Source organism: Corvus brachyrhynchos, unplaced genomic scaffold, assembly GCF_000691975.1.
Source record: "Corvus brachyrhynchos isolate BGI_N302 unplaced genomic scaffold, ASM69197v1 scaffold32, whole genome shotgun sequence".
In the NCBI taxonomy this organism is placed as follows: Eukaryota; Metazoa; Chordata; class Aves; order Passeriformes; family Corvidae; genus Corvus; species Corvus brachyrhynchos.
In genome coordinates this window covers 5,317,841-5,339,048 of record NW_008237919.1, presented here as the reverse complement: position 1 = coordinate 5,339,048, position 21,208 = coordinate 5,317,841, and the positions used below count along the sequence as shown (strand labels likewise).

Genomic DNA, 21,208 nt, shown 5'->3' with positions numbered 1-21,208 from the left:
AATACACCACATCAAGATTTGCATATGTAAGATGCTGTGACACACAGAGTACCTTGTACATGCAAAATCATTGCTATTTCATTTATGTTTCTGCACACCATTCTGATGAAATCTGGAAATAATGAGTTATTAGTCCTTTTACAGAGTTTCATATGTTCTAAATGCAAGTGTATACAAAACAATCATGCTTATACTTACCTCTTTGTGATTATGACTCAAGTTACCCCTTTCCTAAAATGTTCACCAAAAAACCAGTATCTTAATAAATGTATTAAATTGCCTGGATTTCACTGAGAGCCTCTTGGCTTTCCTCAACCACTGTTCTGGAACTGCAAGTTGTTCTGTCTTTCACTGCCCACTTCCCTTGCCATCCTCAACACCCCAATTCCTGCTCCTTCTTGAAGTTGGAAATGAAGATTACACACAGCTTCCTTATAGTTAAAACTAATGGATGAAAAGGCTTGAGAAGTTGTAAGTGGGGAGAGGGACAGAGTAGGAAAAGGGACCTTACCCTGCTCAGTGGCTGCCTGCAGCTACATTCTGTACAGTGTAGTCAAAAACAGAGCAAATAGTAACAAAAAATGGAATCCATCCTACATAATACTGCTTACTAGTAATGAGGCATGATATGGAAAACACCAAAACCTAAAAGGCATTTGCAGAACCTGCGATTAGAACAAAAATACAGCACTTCTTACATCAAGTAGTTAATTGTTCTGGCAGTCAGAGACTAGAGATAACCCCTAGAGTAATTTTACAGAATTAATCTGAATTTTAAAATTAAACCAGAATAAATAATTTAAATCATAATTGTGACCAATTTTGCAAGTTTTCCCTTCCTATAGTATGTATAAGACATATTTGTGCATAACTTGAGGAATGAGAGCAGCTTCGTGTAATTTTAATAAAAAATACAATGTTTCAAGTTACTTGTAAGCATCAAAACATAAGTGTACAGACATCAGACTGATCATTTTCTCCAAGGTAACCGTGTAGAGGCTTCAAAAACAGTTTGTTGCTTTACAGGACTTTTGAAAAGAACGTCCTTTCAAAGGAATACATGACAACAAGAACCGGTAGGAAGAATACAATCGTGGAGACCACAGGGGACAAGGGAACAGCCACCTGAGCCATTACAAAGGAGCACAGGCCTTGGGTTCAAACCTTCAACAAGAGCTCCTCTTTCCCCGCAAAAAGCAGATTTATGTAGTATGGCAGACACAATGCAGAGGACCCAAAAGCACACTTTTGTCCTTAGTATGAGCCCTCTTTGAAAGACTCTGGTACATCTTGGTTGGCAGCATCGTACTGAGCAATGAAATGTTTGAGTTCTTCAATGCATCGCTCACCTATTTCATGCAAATTCTGCCTCAGGGCAAACTGAATGGACTTCTCTAATGATGGATCTTTATCAATCAGCATCTTCACTACCATGCCAAAGGTTTCACAGTCTTGTCTGTAGACCTAGAAACAACACATTTTAGGAAATTATTAAATGCAAGACCCTTTACACATTAGCACACCAGCAACCTCATTGAGTTAGATCCAAATGTAACAAAGGATATTGGATATAACGTGAGTTTCAGCTGTAAAACTTACTGGCCATTTCCTCTCTCCTGACCTGTACTAATACAAATGTAGCTAGCTCAGTGCTATCTGGATACCAAAAATAACTTTTATGGGATGAAATGCCATAAAAGAGAGATTAAGTTCTCCTTGCAGCAATATTTAATAAATAATGGTAGAGCAGAGTACAAACACTAAACCAGATTTTCTTTTCACTTCAATATATTTAAAATTAAACTTTGGAATGTCTAGCAATCTCAATCTTCATACAAAGCACAGATAATTTAGTTTGTTATCTTTCCTAATACTTTAAATACCAGTTGTGTTTAAATAATTTCACCAAATTTTGTTTGTTTTATATGTGTTTCTTGTAGAAGTCTTTGACAAAGATGACTTTAATTAGTTTGGATTGCACTGGTGATTCAGTCACTAAGGATTAAAGAAGTCCTGGCAGTGGTTTACCTGAACCCATCTGACCTTCTCCCACAGAGAATGAAGAGTCTGCAAGTCAGTTACGCACCACATTTGAGGTGAAGTAACTTTTCATTATCACTGCAACTGTTTTTCAGCAACATATGACCACACTCTTACGCAACTTCCAAAGCAAGTCAGTGACATTAAATTTTTTTTCCAGATTCCAGCTAAGTTTATTAATCTACAGACCCAGCAAAAAAAGGAACTTCCCAAAGTCTTCCAACTGCTAGATGCAGTTAATTTTCAAACCGGTTAGGCCAATTTCCATTTAGAAAATACATTAGCTTTTTGAATGAAGTAAGTTTTCTATCTCCATATATCCTTTTTTGAGGGAAAAAAGCTAAATGTTGATATTCTTCAAAGTATGATTATATTTTAGTATTGTCTGCTTGTCTTAGAACTATTTTTTCATAGAGATGTGCAACCCTTTTCTTTCACATTTATCTGTATTGTGGACACATATGATAAAACTGTATGTAAGCAATTCCTCATTACTAAAAATTAAAGAAAATACCAAACAAAACACACCCATCCCACCCCCAATGAAAACCCACCAAAATAACCCATTCATAAGAACCAGTCTGAGGTCAGCTCAAGCATATTGATGTCAGAAAACCAGTAAAAAAATCCCAACATTCTGCACAAAACTAAACAAACACAAACTATTCTTAGAAACACAATGATTATCATGATACCTTCAATAAAGACAGTTCTTAAATGCTTAATAACATACTCTAGGTAAACAGTTTAAAATCAGACCCACTTTTCAAACACTGGATGGCAAATAAAAGGAAACCTTTAGGCAGACACTAGTCTTCAGTGGAGAGTAACAAGTCAAAAAGAAGAGTGCAGCCCAAACCAAACTTGAGCTAAACATTTTTAAGTGTGGAAATGCACATGGCATTTTCTCAGAGAGGGGTTTATAGTTCTTTGGTAGTAAAATAACAGCACAAAACCCAGACTCTGAGAGCTCATGCTCCACAGCAAGTAAAACATGGTACTTGGTAAAACAACTTCAAACAGAGAAAATCTGCGTTACTTTTTCTCTCTTCCCAAAGAAAAAGCTCAGGAAAAATCGCTGTCTCTGATTAGCCATATGACAGATGGGATTTTGCTTAAGCTACCCTTTCAAGTACTTGCAGCATGCTTGCTTACACCTTCACGGAATGATTTCTGAAATGATTTTTCTCCCCAAAGCTATTATGCGTTGGGGAAAATAGTTCATTTTTTTTTTTTCTTATTGCATATCTGTTTGACCTATTTTATCACAAAGTGGTCAGACCAAGGATGTGTGAATGATCTTCCACAGGTACACAAACATAGTAACCGTGAGTCTCCAGAAGACCCTGACACTAAGAGACAACACAGATGCATCGCCCCGCCTTCTGCATGGGGAGGCTACAACTGAAGGAAATGCTCTACTTTTCATGGGTCTTCAAACTAACGGCAAATAGTGCTGCTACTTCTCCCACACACCACAAAGAACTAACCCAGATTAAATTCTCTGACTCCTAGCATATAAGTATTAGCTTGATCTAAGCACATTTTTCTTCCAAACTCTTGCAAAAGAAGACGTGGAAGAGAATCAAGACAGCCATTGTCGTCACTGCATCTGCAGTCAGAAGTCACTCTGCCATCACAACAATCTCGAAACTAAACACCTTCATACAAGAGATGAATCTTTTCAATACTTTGTGACAAAAGACTTAAAAAAAATAGAATTTACCTAAATGAGGGGAAGAGGGCAAAAGTGGAGCAAGAAGACAGTTTTAACAACAGAAAACAAAGAAAACAGCTTAGCTCCTCTAACAATAATTGAGCAATTTTCTCTCTACAATCTTTCTGCCCCAGCTGCTAATTCTGATCCTCCTGGTACAATCTGCCTCCTTCACTATTGTGCTGATAAATCTATTTGTATAGCTGCAACGTCCCAATTGTGCTGATAAATCTATTTGTATAGCTGCAACATAAATTGCATCACTGAGATGCTCCCTTTTAAAATTACTTCCCCCTCCAAGTAATGTGATTCAGTGATTCAATTCTAAAACCAGATGCATCAGCACAACTGAAAGAGCTGTGAGCCATGGTCTTAAAGTGAAAACTTCACAAACCAGTTTATACCTGAAGCCAAGGCACAACTACCAACTTTCAGAGATAAGTTACTATGCTTTACAGAAGGAAATGGAGATTATCAATTACAAGAGTATCAATACAGAATACGTCAATTACAGCTTAATGGTACAATCAACGATTTGAAAAATTTGTGAAAGCACTGAAAGCTCTTGAAAGAAGAGGATGGTGGCATGACATTAACATCTATCAGAATACAAGGAGGCTATTTCTGAAAAATAAGCTGAGAATGTGATGCTTGAGGAAGAAAGAAAACTGCAGAAAATATTCCAACCAAGCAAAAAGAGCTCTCTGTTGGAGAAAAATACTGGAAGAACTTGTGACCCAACAAGGTATGAAAAGAACCCTATCTTTAAAATTCCAGCTGATACTGATTTTGAGCTCAGACCATGGAAAGCTCATCTGTAAACATCTGGAACTAAAACCTGAAAATGATTCCATGTGTGGGGAAAGAAGAAATAACATTTTTAAAATGAAAAACAAGAAAGGGAATGATACCAGTGAACTGATTATTCTGTCTGACATATAAATCAGATAATCCTGAAAACAGCTAGAGCCACAGGGTGATCATTTACCGAGGCCCTAGCGTACATTTATTCTCTGACCTAAGTTACAGCACCAGCATAATGGAAAGAGCGTGTAAAACTTTAGTAAGCAGATGAAGGAGAAGTAGAAACAGCTGTTCTGCTTCCAAATACATGAATATATTTATTTTATATACACATGCTGTATATAGCTATATATACATGCAGTCTTGCTTTTTCTGTGCATGACAAGTATTTAAGCTGAATTCAAGTTCTTTGAAGTGTTTTCCAAAATCAGCACATCTAGCATCTGTGAGGTCAGAGGATCACAAATATGCATACTTTTGTATTATTCTCATGGAATTTTAGCTCTTCTTATTGTTACATGATAAGGGCATAGAGGCTTTGGCTGAGATCAGCCATGCCACTCTCCGTATAAGTACTTGATGCAAATATAAAGTTGTGATGCACCTGCAATATGTTAGTGAAGACACCTCATTTATTTGAGAAAGCCAAACCAAAACTTGTGCTTAGAACTGTTTAAATACAGCTGAAAGACATTTACTTCCAGACGTAGTTAGAGAAATGGAGATGTCAGTTGCCCAGGTTGGAGGTGATCATTCTGCCTAGAACTCCCCAGGCAGAATGAAACTTTTGAGAACTCCCTCATCTACAACTACACCAAGTTTTCACAGTGAACTTCAAAGTGCCATCAACAATGTCCTAAGTTACATAATGTATGACACTGACATGAAAGAAATTATGGATACCACACATTCTCTTCTTCCAGCTCAGCTGTGGAATGTTAACCTCTGAACAGGAAGAAAGAGGGGCAGAAGCAAGCACATGGAGACTGCTCATGTCTTTGACTGCTATATCCCTCTTCCAGTGATAATGTAAAAATGGTTTTAGGCTTAAACCAAAGAAAAACATATTGGATGGCTTTGCTGATAGGTGAAATTATACATTTCTAGGGAATACCATGACAACATACCTACCACTCACTGACAAAGTCCATATAATTTTCTTTTTCTGACTAGCACAGCACCATGTTTTTCCCCAAAACTGTTCCAGAGCCACATGTGCACTTTGTGCAACAGAGCTGTTGGACAACATAAACAGTAATGACAACAAAAACTAGAACTTAAGACGTCCTCCCCTGCAAATGACTACAGGTTGCAGAAAGTTATAAGAGCAATCTTGAGCTCAAAGTCTTGCATACCTGGCCAAAAACCAGCTTTATTTCAACAGCAAGAGCAGACACGGTACTCAAAGGGGATAAGGACAAGCCTTATTTCAACCCATGCATCAAGTTTCCCCAGCTTAGCTCAATGGTCTGTGCAAAGGAAAGTTTTTTAACTTTTCAAGGTGACTCAGAACAGCTAAAACCACAGAATCTGTTCTAAACAGGCTTTGAGGAAATGGGAAACAAGAGAGAAGTTCTCTGATGATTGGAATGACTCTCTGGAAGACTGGTCCCACCAGGATAGTTAGCCTCTGTATCTCTCATGTCCACAGCTTGTAGAAAGTAGAACTGAGTAGCAAATGCGAGATGTAAATTTCTCCCGTCTCAGAAAGGACTCGAATGAATCTCCACATCTCATTTCTGGGAGAGCTGTTCTAATGGATGTGCTCTAGTTTATATGCAGGTATTAAAACATTTTCCTCTCCAGATATGGTTTTGAATGAATATGACACTATGTCACTTTTTTTGAATGCTCTTGGCTTCATGCACACATGAAAGCCTCTTCAGTTGAATTCATCCTGGGACTTGCATATGCCAAGCTTGAGCAGCTACATGCAGGAGATGAGGAAACTCCAGTGCAGAAGGGGTACGGTACTTCTGCTCACAAAGACAAGCAGGACCAGCAGACATGGTAAGGACCACATCCATTAGATGGACAGGATGATTTAGCAAGCGAAATTGACGCCCATGATTTAATCTGTAATTTCCAACACCTTGATCTTTTCCTCACAGCCTTTCCTGGATTTTTTGAATATTCTTAGCATTCCATACATTTCAAGATTCATCTAACACTCTCTCGCCTCCGCCAGAACTCCTCAGAGCAACACGACGCAAGCCCAGACTATCTGAGCAGCTCTGCACCATATGTACACAGCCCACCATCAGTGCCTGTGAGTCAGTACTCATCTTCAGAGATGCCTGCTCTCAGCTCCTCATCCAAGGGCCAACGACCCCCAAGGCTCAGTTAACACAGGGGAAGGAGCTGGGTTGTGGCTCAGAAGCCATGTTAAATAGCCTGCAACCTTTAGATACTAACTCACTTTGAGAAGACCCAACATGCCCAGCAATCACAATTTTGCATCTGTGATTCATGCAAGTACTCATTTAATATATTATCTTAAAGAAGACAGGAGCTTTTCAGTTACTAAGAGCATATTTCCCACAAGTATCAAATACTCCATGCAAGGAGGAAAGAAGCAACATGCTCACTGGCAGTTTGATTTCTCACAACAGCAGAGCATGAACATGCAGAGCACAAGTACAGCACTAGTTTGAAAGCCATACCATGTCCATTCCAGATACTCCATGAGAAAACTGCTGGAAATTTCCCTCGATTCAGTGATGCCCCAGGGTCCCCCTACACTAGACAGAGATAACAGCTTTTGTTCTCTCACCTAAGCCATGATAGCTGGGTTGGTATAGCCCTCTGGTGGTATAAACTGGCTTCTTATTTCCCCTCCTCAGCAGACCTACAGTAAGTCTGACAAAGCACTCTTCAATTAACCAAGCCACATCTATGCCAGGTTTTCCCAGCATGGGTGAGACAGACTATGAGGTATAATTTTTCTTCTACTCCTAACTAAAAACAATACTGGAATATTTCATAATGTAGACCTAACTCTAAGCTGATTGCATATGCAGTCAAATTTGCATTTTAATTGTGCATGTAAGCTTAAGCAAATTGGGAAACTACTAAACATTGAACTGCCACTATCACGGCTTATTCTCTGTCGAAGACATCTTTTAAAAGGAATTACTATCTCTCCCCAAATCTCTTCTTTTTAATTTATTTATATGCTATCTTGGAATGTTTTTCTACCATGCAAATTTGATTTCAGTAACTTACCCAAAATTTGCTCTTCCAAACTACAATAAGTTAATCCTCTACTGAAAGAGTACAGAGAAATTTTCATCACTGCAGTGGCAATATAATTATACTGTTATGAGTACAAAATATAAGTTTATAGCTCCACGGTGCAAAGAATGCTCAGAATTGTCATTAAACCACTTGCAGACAATTTTCATGATCAAGACATTTAAAACTGATTTTCAACCAAGATGAACTAATTTTTATGGTTACAAAAAACTAAATTAACATAGAACAAATTCAATGCTTGGTTACAATAGTATACAGTTTACAATGGCATACAATTTTAAATTATAAAATATCAACAAGTGTACTCTATTCCTTTCTCAAAAACACACTAACAATTTTGCCCTGTATCCATGTACTATTTTCTGCACCCATTAATCAATGTGTTTATAGACCAACTAGATACTCATTGAAATGCAAATTGGAAGAAACAAGTTATTTAATATATTATGTAATAATGAACAATTTCATGTTAATTTGCTTCTTACTGAAGATATGCAAAACATTAAAGTTATTTGCACTTAAATGCAGTTCTTCCTCCCTTTCCAATGAAACTTTCAAGTTCCTTTTTAGGAACTTCAATAGATTTAATCAACTTTTAGAATGTAAGCCCACCATTTTTGGCATCTAAATATCTGACAGAAAAGTCTCCTGGAAGCCCCTTGTGGAGAACAGACGCTGACAGAGCCCTCACTTTAAAAGAGACAGGAATTCAGATTTGAAGTCTGCTTTGTCTTCAAGGACCAGAACTGGCAACATGTGGGGGCAGCAGGTGAGCAAAGCACAGCAGGGACAGGTGCTGCGAGCCACAATGTTTCTGCTCAGCTGGTTTACAGCCCTTTGCTTCTAGATCACAGCATCATTCATCCCTTTGACTAAACTAATCTGATAGAGGAAATGCAGTCTGAAACAATGCCATCACAAGGCTTCCCCTTCATTTAAAAGTAGAATTCTAGTATGAAAAGAGATGAAAAGCGCTCTGTAAAATTGAGGGGTGGGTGTCTGTGTTAACAGTGGCCAACTCTGCTGAGTTTACAAACACATTTTCAAGGCTGAAAACCCTGAAGAGTTGGCTTGGGTCCTAAGACACAACCCTGGTCTTTTACATGCACTGGGAAGAAAACATGCAGGCAGAATTATTTACCTGTGTGAATCCATTACCTCCAGTTTAGGCTCAAGACATCATCTAGATACTACTTTGCTTTATACCATGCCCCTCTTGACACCTGTGCAGTTACAGTGAAGCCAAGGGGTTTGAAATGGGGTGGAGCCCACCACTGCTTGGGAAAGCCCATGACTGGCTGCAGCATTCCATGGCTGCCCACATCAGCCTTCTCTGCCTACGGCTTCTGCTGTGCAGGGCTTGGCCCCTCGGCAACAATCATACCTCTGAAGAGAGGCTCCACACCTCGCCAACGCCCTTCTTCTTCCCTTCACCATCCAAACAAAAAATTACACCTTTTTGTGCATTTCCTCAATGCTTATAGAGCAATCTAAAGATTGACATACAGCTTTTGTATGACACTGCTGAGGAGACCTAAAGAACAATATAATTAAAAAGCAATAAAAAGTGAAGTCCCTCAGCAAGGGCAGTATGTGTTTAAAGCTCTGTTTACCCAAGGACAGATCTGTAGAGCAAGGCTGCATAATTCAGAACCAACACAGCAGAAGTTGGTGCTATTTAGAAAACAAGAGTTTTAATTTATGAAAACTTACAAATTCCAAATAGTTACTCATTGCTTTAAAACTACTACACGAGTTTTCAATAAGAAGCAAGAATTTATTTTAAATATATTGCTAGGAATCCATGTGTTTAATATTTTTTTAATACTATGGTGGAAGATTTGACACAAATGTTTAAATGAACAAGAACTGGTACACAACAGAAATGTACACGATGATATACTTCATTTAATGCTACATTTTGGCAAGAGCAAGTGTATCATTACTTCTTCAAGAAATGCCTTGCTTAGTCAAGCAGAAGTAGCTCCCATGTGGGAGAGCAAGAACTATTATGTTACATGGTTTTACTGGAGATAATTCTTTACTAAACCAATCAGACCACATAATAACAGCATTCTAACACCAACTACAGGCCCTTGGAGACCAGTTTGTGTGTGGCCTAGATTTCATAGGCTTCTTTACAACAGATGTGTTGGATGAGGGTAGTGTTACTTCATATATTAACTTGTGTGTTCCTTAGGTAAAACAGCAGTATGAGTCTAAATTCTGCCTCTTACATGTTCTTCTTACAGTAGGTGTGTGCCCTGTGCAAGGAGATGATAAACCTGAAATCCAAAAAAATCCATTGCAATTACAATTCATCAGTTTCTAAACCTCGCTGAAAGTACTGACGATCTCTTGAAGACGTGTCAATGACATCTTTTCAGCTCATGTATAAGAATACCCAGCTGTATGTTTAAGAATGCCCTGGTACAAACAACTGTGCAGCCAAGTCCACAAGTTGTAAAAGGGGAACTATTTATATATCTGATAATTTCTCTTTGTTCTATAATAATATGCAAACATAGAAACTGTATTTTTGTAGGAGCATAAATGAAAACAAAATCCTAAAAATTCTCCTCTCCAACAGATGCTAGAAAACTCCCATTACCTGAAATACACCAGCTCAGGATCAAACAGGAAATAATCAGCCATATGCCAAAGGAAGGGCCTCACCCTACAACTTTTTATTTATAAAATACTGAATTGATGGAAAGCCACTTCCTAAATCTGCTCCACGGTAAAGTTCTTGCTCCATCCAAAACAGGAAGGGTGAAGTTTATCTACAAAAGACTCTATGTTAATTCTCTTGTTAAAAATGCTTTAAATAATTTTCAGTTACGTCCACTGACCATAAAGGAAAGTGATATTCATTTAAGCTTCAGCAGAATGGGCTATATATTAACAGCAACAATAAAATGACAAACTAATCTTTCTTGTCATCAAAACAACACAAATATTTCGTAGGAAACGTACAGTAGTTCAAAATCCACACAGATCAACTGTGTTGAAGTCAAGATCAAAAATTATGCATTTGATTTTACCCAAAACTGACTTGTGATGACTCAGTTTCCCTCAACAAAAGTTGTCCCACTTTCAACAAATATCCTCAGCTACAAATATTCTCAGATTCAACAACATTCTGCATTAAGTGGGCTAATTTTTGTTAACGGGCAAGACAGCATTTTATCCTGAGGTGTGGATTGTCTGTATTTTCTCCAATTGCACAATGAAAATAAGCAGCAATAGAAAGAAATAACTAAAAAACCCCCTTTCTTTCCAATTAAGAGCAACTCTGAGCAGATCAGTTACACAATTAACTGGCAGCAGCATTGCTAATACAAACTCAAAACTGGTGGATCTATGAGTTTAAGAACCAGTCCTTATATGAGAAAATTTCCTCCCTATCACTAGATAAAGAGCAACTTAATTTTTTTTTTTCTTTAATGGTTAAAAATATGCTAAAGCAAGTTTGAAATTGCATGTCAAAGGGTAGGTTTTTTCATCACACATGCAGCATAAAGAAAATACTACATAAAACAAGTAAACTACTGTATGCAATGGACAGCTTTTCAGAAAAGCAACAGCTGCAAGAAGAAAAACAATTACTTCGATTACCAACATTTTATGGCTTAGTTTATGTTAAACCTTACTGCTTCTGAAGGTTTAGAATTACTTCACACATTATATTAGCCTCACAAATCAGTTTTATTAGTACCTCAATAATGAATCAAATTTTTTTCATGTCCAAGTTACTGTCCTGCCTTTACCCTTGAAATAGTCACTCATCATTTCTTTTAAGTACTCATTTCAAATGTAAAACCAAATAAATTAAAAAGTAAATTATTTTGGAGGACTTCTCTAATCTTTCCTTAGCTTGTAGATACGTATCTTTTTCCACATGCAGCTGCTATTCCCCCTTCCCAGCTGTCAGCATCCCTATGCCAGAAACCATCACCCCACTTGTTTGTGCGAACCAGTAATATACAGGAGTACTTCTAAAATGAATTCTTAGGCAAAACCAGTCTGATTAGGTCACATGCTAGGACATCAGCTGGGCTGCAGGGAGGAATCTCCTATCCTGGGTGAGCAAGTGATGAGCAGCTATGGATAGCATCTAAAGAGGACATTTATCTATAGCTTTACACTAGTGTGTCCACCTTGAGCTTACCTGGAAACACTCGCTGAACTTCCACCTAATCCAGACAGACAAAGCACACAGGATCTCTGTTTAAATGTCTGCATATCTAAATATGTAACTTCAGTCAAATACAAAATATATACAGAAACAGAACATAAAGCTGGCACAACGGCTGGGGTTGGAGCAGGTCAGAGAACCTCATGAATGAATGAAGCCTCATTTCTTACTGAAAATATGTTCATTCCTCCTATGTTTTTAGCATTCAACACATGAACTATCTCTCCTTCTGAATCTGTTCCCACAATTCTAGTTATTTCCATGTCAATTTGGAAGCAGAAATCTGTTCCAAAAATTGGCAAAAACAGAAAGCATGTCTCTCCCTAAAGAGAAAGTCACAAGGAGTAGAGATTAGTCTTCTATGGTTAGTAAATCATGTGTCTTAGGGCAGCGATTATCAACTGTGGTTCCAAGGGAATGTAGTACAAGTTCTTAATTTACTGAGTGGATATACCACTGACTGTATCCCACAGTACTTGGAATTAATTATTCTGTAAGTTTGGGTTACACTCATAAGCAATATTGAAGAATCACAGCAATCAGCTGGTTCAAAAGGGCTTGGAAATCACTGGTCTTTTTCATTGTGGAAAAAGAAGCCTATTTTGTACTTAAAAACATCTTCTAAGAACACTGGCTTTCTACAGTGTTTCTACTGGCTTTTCTTTACAAGCTTTTCTTAATGAGATAGTTAAGCACGGCTGCAGCATTTCAGCACAAGAACTGTTACCTATCAAACTCATTAAAGGAATGTCTGCCCTATTCAATCCAGTGTCACTGAACATTTTCCAGAAGTTGTCTGATGGGGTGGGTGAACTGACAGAAGACAGATAGGGAACAAACTTGGCAAGATATTCATATATCATGAATACACACTCATGACTTCTTGAAATGTTTGCTTGTCTTCAGATTCTGGCATCCACTGAAAAGCTTTGATTCTTTTTGAGTCTGGCTTCAGCCTGTCCTTATAAAAAGGGAGAAGAAACTGGGATCATCAAATACTGTTCTGTGTTGGGGTTTCTTTTTGAGACAGTTTTTGAGAGCTTTAGCTCTGTATTCTTCAGACAGCTTAGGGCAGCTTTCTGTGATCCCTGACACCCAGAAATTTTGCTAGCAGCACGATGCAACAAATCCACCAAGTCAAAAAATAACAGAGATATATCCAGTACTCAAGAAATAAAACTCAGAATCACAGAATCATTAAGGCTGACCTTTAAGATTGAGTCCAGCTGTAAACACAACACTACCAAGTGCACCACTAAACCTTGTTCCTAAGTGCCATATCTACACATCTTTCAAATACCACCATGGATAGTGATTCCGCCACTCTACTGGGCACCCTGTTCCAATGTTCGGCAATTGTTTTGGTGAATTTTTCCTAATATCAAATCCAAACCTTCCCTGGTGCAACCTGGAGCCATATCCTCTTGTCCTGTCACTTGCTGCCTGGGAGAAGAGACAGCTACTCTACTTGCTACAACCTCCTTCCAGGCAGTTGTAGAGAGTGCTAAGTTCTCCCCTGAGCCTCCTTTTCTCCAGGCTGAACAACCCCAGCTCCCTCAGCCACTCCTCGTAAGACTTGTGTTCCAGGCCCTTCACCAGCTCCGTTGCCCTTCTCTGGACATGCTCCAGCACCTCAATGTCCTTGTTGTAGTGAGGGGCCCAGAACTGGACTGGCCCCTGTACTGGTGCCCAGTACAGGGGGACAATCACTGCCCTGGCCCTGCTGGACACACTAATGCTGACACAAGGATACTAGCAGTCTAGGCTCAGTCTTCTTGGATTTACTTCTTGAAATATCCTATTTACTATAACTATAAACAGGGAGGCTGACTATGGTACCAGTATTTGTTTACTAGTAACAGCAGTAAAGCATCATGTAAATTAACAAGTCAGTGAAAAAAAAAAGCTAGAACAAACCAGCAGCTGCCTCAAACTCTGACAACCTCCTCCAGGTTACAGATTCATTGAGTATCACCAGCAGCATTATGAATTATAGTCACTTCAGAGATACAGCAAATTCTGCCTCTGGCCAATACTTCAATGTGTAGAACTTCACTCTGGTAAACCACACAGACAACTGAAGGTATGGGGGAGTTGTTTAACTAAACACTTCATCAGATTTCAAATTACCACCACCATGTCGATGATTTGAAGGGATCCCCAAATAATTAGAAAATCTGTCAAAAATCTGCAAAGATACTTACTTTGCCATTTTAACCTTACCTTTAGACATACATAGGATTTAGTGTGAATAGCCTAAAATAACTCACTTTACAGCAACACCAAACTAAGTAATTTCAGGTCAAACAGCTAAAACTGGGGGAAAGGGTAATAAGGAGGTAATACAAAAGAAGATATAAACTAGATAATGAAACTGGAAACCACTGAAGTACAAATGAAAATATTTACAGAATAAAATGTACTGTTACAACAAACTTTTTATGCTGAATCTCTAAACAGAATAATAGCTGCTGCTGATAAAATCTACTGATACTGGATTGATACAGTGTGTTTTGGATGAGAACAGCATGGAAAGAGAGCAGTGAAGTCTCTTTTGATAAGCAGAACTAAACAGTTTACTGCCTAAGATAAAGACCGGTTGCTAAAGGTCAAACACTTCAATGCAATAGCCAAAAGAAACAGTACCACACCATTTACCTTTTAACCTTACTTCATACAAAATTACCACGCGTTCTCAAAGATACAGAATACACAGAGGTTATTCGTACAAACATATCCTGAAAAATAAGGCATTGCTTCCTTCACACAGCCTTCCAGAATTCAAAGAAAAAACCCAAAAGACAAAACCAAACAAAAAAATCACAAAAAAACACCAACAAAACAAAACACAACCTCCCCCCACAACACCAGCAAAAAACCCCACAAAAAATAACAAACCAAAAATAACAAAAAAAAAAAAAAAAAAAAAGAAAAAAAACCCCACCAAAAAAAAAAACCAAAGATTAAAAAAAATCCCAAACAGCTCATGGTAATAAAGAATGAACTGTACTGTCTGGAATCAGAATTAAATTAGGAAAAAAATATTTAATTATTTAGAACAGAGCAAGCCAAATTAAATAAAAAACAACAATGAAAATGATGACATTTTCTCATTTAAATTAGAAAGTCCAGTGGGCTTTTTTTTCCTTAAAATCACATAAAGGTTTAAACATTACAAACTTTCTATTTTTAAACCAGCTGGTAAGGAATTTTGCTATTTCAAGGATAAGTATACACAAAGAATTTACATACTAAACAAGAATTATTTAATTTATTTATGTATTTCAGAGTAGCATGGACCGTGTAAAATAATAACAGCAACTGTTCAAGGGAAAAAAAAGTTGCCTTCTCTAGGGAAAGTCAACAGTTTACACTCTTGATGAAGAAAACACAACTAAGACTTTCCATTTATTGGTTGCAATGCACCTAAACCTGATTTTAGAACTATTGCTTAGTTTTAACATAATCAATTTACTCTCTTCATATTACTTTAACTTAGTACTAATCTTTTTCACTTGTTTACCTCTTTTCTTTGTTCTCCTTAGTTCATCACTGCTCAGAAAACTGCACTGTGGACAAAGCCAAATCACTCTTCTTGTTCCAAAGACCCTGCAGTTTGGCCAATAAATACCTAACAAAGGAAGCACTACTATCTCTGACTACCTTCACTTCTCCCATAATTTTATCTGAGTCCTCCCCATTCCCTTAGCAAGTATTTACTCAAGTTCTCATATAACCCTAGTAGCCCGAAAAATAAAAAATTCACTGAAAAACATTTTGAGTCAATTGAACTATGTGAACATCTTCATATCACCTTGTGACAGAAATGCATTTACATTTCATGCATTCTATGAAACAGGAAACTACAAATAAAGGTATGCTCCATAACTGCATGGAAACATTATCTAAAGAACAGAAACACTGCCCACTATATATATTATGTACATATGCACACACGTTCTTTCAGAGCTTTAATACAGTATGTAATACAACAGCTTTAAGGAGTACAGTAAAAAACTACTTGCTTATTAGTTACACCTACCTGCTGAGTGATACACAGTGAAATCAACTGCAAACGTACCAAAGAAAGTTTTTATCCTTACACCCATAAAAAACCTTACCTGACACCAGACACTGAGTGTTTATACTTGGGTAACATGCTAAATGTCCTTGCCTCTTTTAAAATCTTAGTTGATCCACAACAGACAAAACCAAGCTCAGCACTTTATCCCCAATAGGCCTCTGCATATCTCAATATAACTCCTCAGCAATATGCACATATGTTTTATTAGGAATACTTAGAACAACCTTTACAGTAGATGAGATACTTCTCTTTGGGATCGCTGCTCTGCCTGCTTACTGTGACACGAGTAATGCCTACACACATTAAAAGGCTTCAGAGCCAGCTCATTATAACGGTACATGCTTTTCTGGGTAGCAAGAAGTCCATCCTACTTAAAGTAGAAAGGAGCACTCCTAAAGCACACTGGTTTTTAGTAACTTATCTGGGTCATGAGAGATCATATAACTACTTGCTTATCTTTGCTTCTGATTTTAGCAAAAACATAGTTGCAAGAAACCTCCTTCCATTTCAACATAAGAAAAAGGAAAATTGTACAATGAGCTGTAGCTATGCCTAAGAATACATTTGACAAAAACTATGAAAAGCATTAAAAAAAAATTCATCAGGGCATTTTTGAGTTATGGCTAGACCTATACTTGGGTAACCAGATTAATAATTTCATTAAAACCTCATTTTTACATTAAGTTACATTACATTTACATCCTAGTTGATGACAAATACAGTAAACTGAACAGAAGAGACAGAAGAACAGCCATGAATGGCATGTTTATCAAATTTTTTAGTAAGCAATTTCAGGTACTTGATGCAGGAACGCTGCATTTCCTGCCTTACAATTGTAGCTTCCTGCAGATGCCTCGAGGGCATCCAGAGAGGAAGACACCAAGCTGGAAGCACCTGCCTGCTCCCCACTTGTTTCTGGCACCAGAAATAGCAACGGGTTTTCTTGCATGATGTAGCGTCTCCACCCTCCAGCCAGGGAGAAACTCCACTGCAGTTGCCCATGGGCTTTAGAGCTTCTGTGGAATTAATTCCCATCTCCACCCATGTTCCCCATCTCATTCCTTCCCCCCACCCTCTTGGCTGCAGTTCCTGATCTTGGCAAAAATCTTTTTTTTTTTCAACTGCAAGTCCAGTCCCACCCTTGTTCATTGCTTCCCACACTCAGTTACTAACCCTACCTCTCCTGTCACCACAAATCCTTTCATCTCTTCCAGATTTCCTCCACCCTCCAATTCAGAGGTCACCTCATTCCTCAGCTAGAAATAGTTCCAAGAACTTAGGGGCCAGCTTATTTCACAACTAAATCAAAGTTTGGCTCCAACAGGCCAGTTGAAAGAGACTGTTCTGAGGGTGTCTAGTGATGCACTAGCGCTTCCAAGCGAGTTAATTCTCAATGATTTCTGCCTGATGATTAAATAACTGTCTAAAGCAGTACTTTATGACACTGAATGTTCAGAAACAGTAGTAGCTCAACACACAACACAGGATGGCTACTCACTTGTAGCAGCAGGCACATTTAAGGAAACACACTGAACTTAAGAGAATTACTTAAGTAAGTGTTTGCAAATTTTTCTTTCTTTCTCTTGATCTGATTCATGGTCAGGCCCCACAAAGACTACTGTGCCAGCGTAGGGAACAGTACAATACAGGGATGAAATTCCTCAAACTATGGTTGCCACCAAACTCTTTGTAACGTACAGCTGAAGTCTGCAGTGGTACAGGTTGGTTTTGACAGCAGCATTTGCTTAAGGGGACTTCTTGATGTCTAATGGGATGCAATCATAATATAGTCTCAACTGGAACTCATACAGTTTCTGTTACTGACTATTTTCATAAAGCTTGTAACAACTAATCATCTTGGTTTATGCCTAAATTGAATTTAGCTGAAATCAAACAATAGAGTGGAAAGATACACAGCACAGATACTCTACAATTGCACAAGATAATTTCTCCAGGACCCCAAGTGAAGAAGAAACATAATAAAATGGGCAAATTTCCAGCTGAAGATGATCACTGAAAAGCTTGTGTCAGCATATCCTAATCTATTCATGATTTTGTGTTTAAAAATGCTTATGTCGAGTTTTTTTTTATTTAGGTAGCACGTGACCAAAAAAGTTAATATATAAATTATTTACTATACTAAGGTGGTGAACAGCTTGTGAGGTGTAATTATGGTCAAGTAAGCACGCACAGTACCCAAGTAAGGAGAACATTTCATGTTGTAATGAAACCAAGTATTTAAGCTATCTGAAGCCAGGAGAAGAGGAAAGATTGCTAATAAACAAATTAAAACTTGGAGAAACAGTATCAAACCCATCTATTAAAGGTTACTGTTGTCATTCAGAGCTTGAAGTCCAATAGTTCAGAAAATTAATGTATGAACAGTTCTTCTCAAGAAGCATGAGAAGGTAAAGAACCACAAACAACCCACGACCCACTCGATTTTGTCAGTATTCACTTTCTGTGTTTCTTTCAAGTCAGGCTGACTCTATGAGCAACTCTATTAGCCTTTCCAAGTCAAAGTACCAAGGTAAAACAGGCACACCATAAACTTTGTCCTGTGGGGAAATCTTGGCCCTTGTTTTTCTGCCCTATTTTGTGAAGCATGCCATTGTGATAGCCATACTAGAGTACATCCAGACAACCACTGAAGACTCAAGTCACAACACCAAAGCAAACAAGAGTCAAACAAAACAGGAAAGTGATCCTTTGTGGGTCAGCAATAAATGGTGATATGCATTAGTCATTTATACCCCAAGATAAAAATCTAATAGCCTCATAATCTTAACTTAAAGAAGCAGCACATGCATAAGCAACTTATGCAACTGTAGATTTCTTCCCCATATAACTTAGGAAATTAAACTTCAGAAAAATTCTCAGTTCTGATGCCTTTTAGAACTATAAGATTACCCAGTATTTTAAAGGTTAGAGAAAATGAATAGCTATAATTTACCCATCTTTACAACATATTGAGTTTAACCTACTCAATTAAACAACTGCCAAAAGAAAGAAGACATCAGGCTAGGTGAGACACTGAGATACAGCATATAAATTTAAGAACCAGGTGACAAACACAACCTGTCACCAAAATGTCTTTGGTCACAGATGATCCTATATTTATACATGAGTCAGTGTTGTACATAAATCAGATTACAAATGGATTAGAAGACTAAACTACAAGCACTAGGAAAACTGTCATCTACAAAACAAGCTTCTGTTGTAGAAAAAAGTCTGTAAAAGACACACAAACCCCCACAAAACTGTAGATTCACACTTCAGCAGATTTTCCCTACCTACAGATTTTGTGTGTGACACTCTTCTGTTGCAGTCTATTTCAACCTCCTGAGGCCTGAAAGTACTTGCCAGGGCAGGAGAAATGGAAACCTGCTTCCATGCCAAACATCAAGTCCTTCCTGTCACCTACCTTCCTGCCACTACATTTCATTTGCCACTTTCCATGGGTTTTCACATGTTTGCTCAGTTACCACCATCCCATCATTGCATATGGTTTTATGAAACTTTTCCTTATGACACTGTTCCCTGTTTGGCCTATATACATCTTGTGTTAAACACCACTCAGACTCCTGTCTTTCAGAAGATCAATGCTCAGACTGTATCAGGGATACTGATAGAGCTGATGCATAATCGGAGTGCAGGGGTAGAGATGCTAGACAGTAGTTCTTTGAGCTTGGACTGTTTCTGAGGGAATTTAAATTTCTGGATCTAGTTACCAGGTATATGGGACTGATTTTGCCCTTAGTCTGTTTCAATGCAGGAAGCAGCAAGTTTCCCTAGTTACAATGCTGAAGAGACAGTAGGTTGTAAAAATAAAAAATACTTAAAATTTTAATCTTTGGTGCAGTGAGCCTACTAAGAGATAATTTTATCTTTAATCCTTAAAAGAGTTCAAAAATAAAAACACCATTGCTAACCTACTTCTTAAATCCACCAATGCCCTTCTGTTAAAGCAAGAATAAGATGGAGACGAAGTTGGAGAGAAGCATTTTTCTATCCTCTGAATTAAATCCAAGTTATTAAAACCAACAACAAAACCCCACCACCAAAAAAAAAACAAAAAAAACCAACAAACCTAACAAACAAACAAAAAACTCCAACCCACAAAAACAATAACCCTCACTCCCACAGAAACTACTGCCTTTATCAAGGCTCAGACGATTCATCATTTCTGGTTTTATCTTTCAGCATTCCCAGGAGGTTTGCCAGTGTCAATTCTGCTTATCCTTCCAAGCATCTCAACTTCTGACAGTTTTTTCAGTAGGCAATTTCTCAAAATTAATTCCTAATTATATATCATGGCCCACACAGTTTTAGTGAGTTTCTTCTCTTCCTAACACCTTTTCCAATCCTGTTGACACTCATCATCTCTTGAAACTAATCTTTCTTCTTTCCAGCCCACTCACTATTATAGTTTCCAAGTCTTCTTTCATCCTGTTTTTGTTCTTCTGGTTTCTCACAACAGAACCAGAAATTTTAAGTCAAACAATCACCACCAGCTTTTGATTGAAAAAATGCTATTAAATTAATAACTCCTTGGATTTTCACTCTATCTGACCAAGAAGTCAATCTTGTCTTTCAGATTTGAACATGTCCTTTTTTCACATGTCCTTTGGTTTCAGCAAAGTCCAGCAATTTCATCAAGTACCTAACTACTAACCCTCTCTCATTTAAGTCTTCCAGAGATCTGCCACCAAATTGTAACACCTGTAAACAATGCCCTTTAAGAATGTCCGTAAGCAAACAATCCTCTGAGCTCTTGCAGTCTGCAGTGCTGCTCGATCACATAATGAAGTGTGGGGTATGCCCAGCCACTGCCTTGGAGGGACAACTGCTGAGATAAGGAGAGTGCTTAATCTCCCAGCAGAGCTCCCCTGGAAAGGGAGCCACTTTTCAGTAACAGTGAGAAGAAGACAAACCCAGAATGCTCTCGGAGACCCTATGCAGATCCTTTGTAACCCACTGACCTTTACCTTCTGACACCCACCTCCTGTATCCCTATAAAGCCAGCCCTCTGCCCCTGTGAGGGCAGAGAGATGCTCGTCCCTGGCTCCCCTTTGCCGGACCAATAAAGCTGCCTCCGGCAGCACCGCTC

At 38.1% G+C, this 21,208-nt stretch overlaps 1 protein-coding gene across 5 annotated transcripts in view; it reads right to left on the bottom strand.

Annotated features, from left to right (window-relative positions):
* The window catches only part of PPHLN1 (periphilin 1), a 64,543-nt gene continuing 43,335 nt past the window's right edge, over positions 1–21,208 (bottom strand). For all 5 annotated transcript variants that reach the window (XM_017733143.1, XM_017733142.1, XM_017733141.1 and 2 more), the window contains one exon: positions 1–1,464. In XM_017733143.1, coding sequence (XP_017588632.1) covers positions 1,255–1,464 — 210 coding nt within the window. In that variant the 3' untranslated portion in view covers positions 1–1,254. The remainder of the gene's footprint in view (positions 1,465–21,208) is intronic.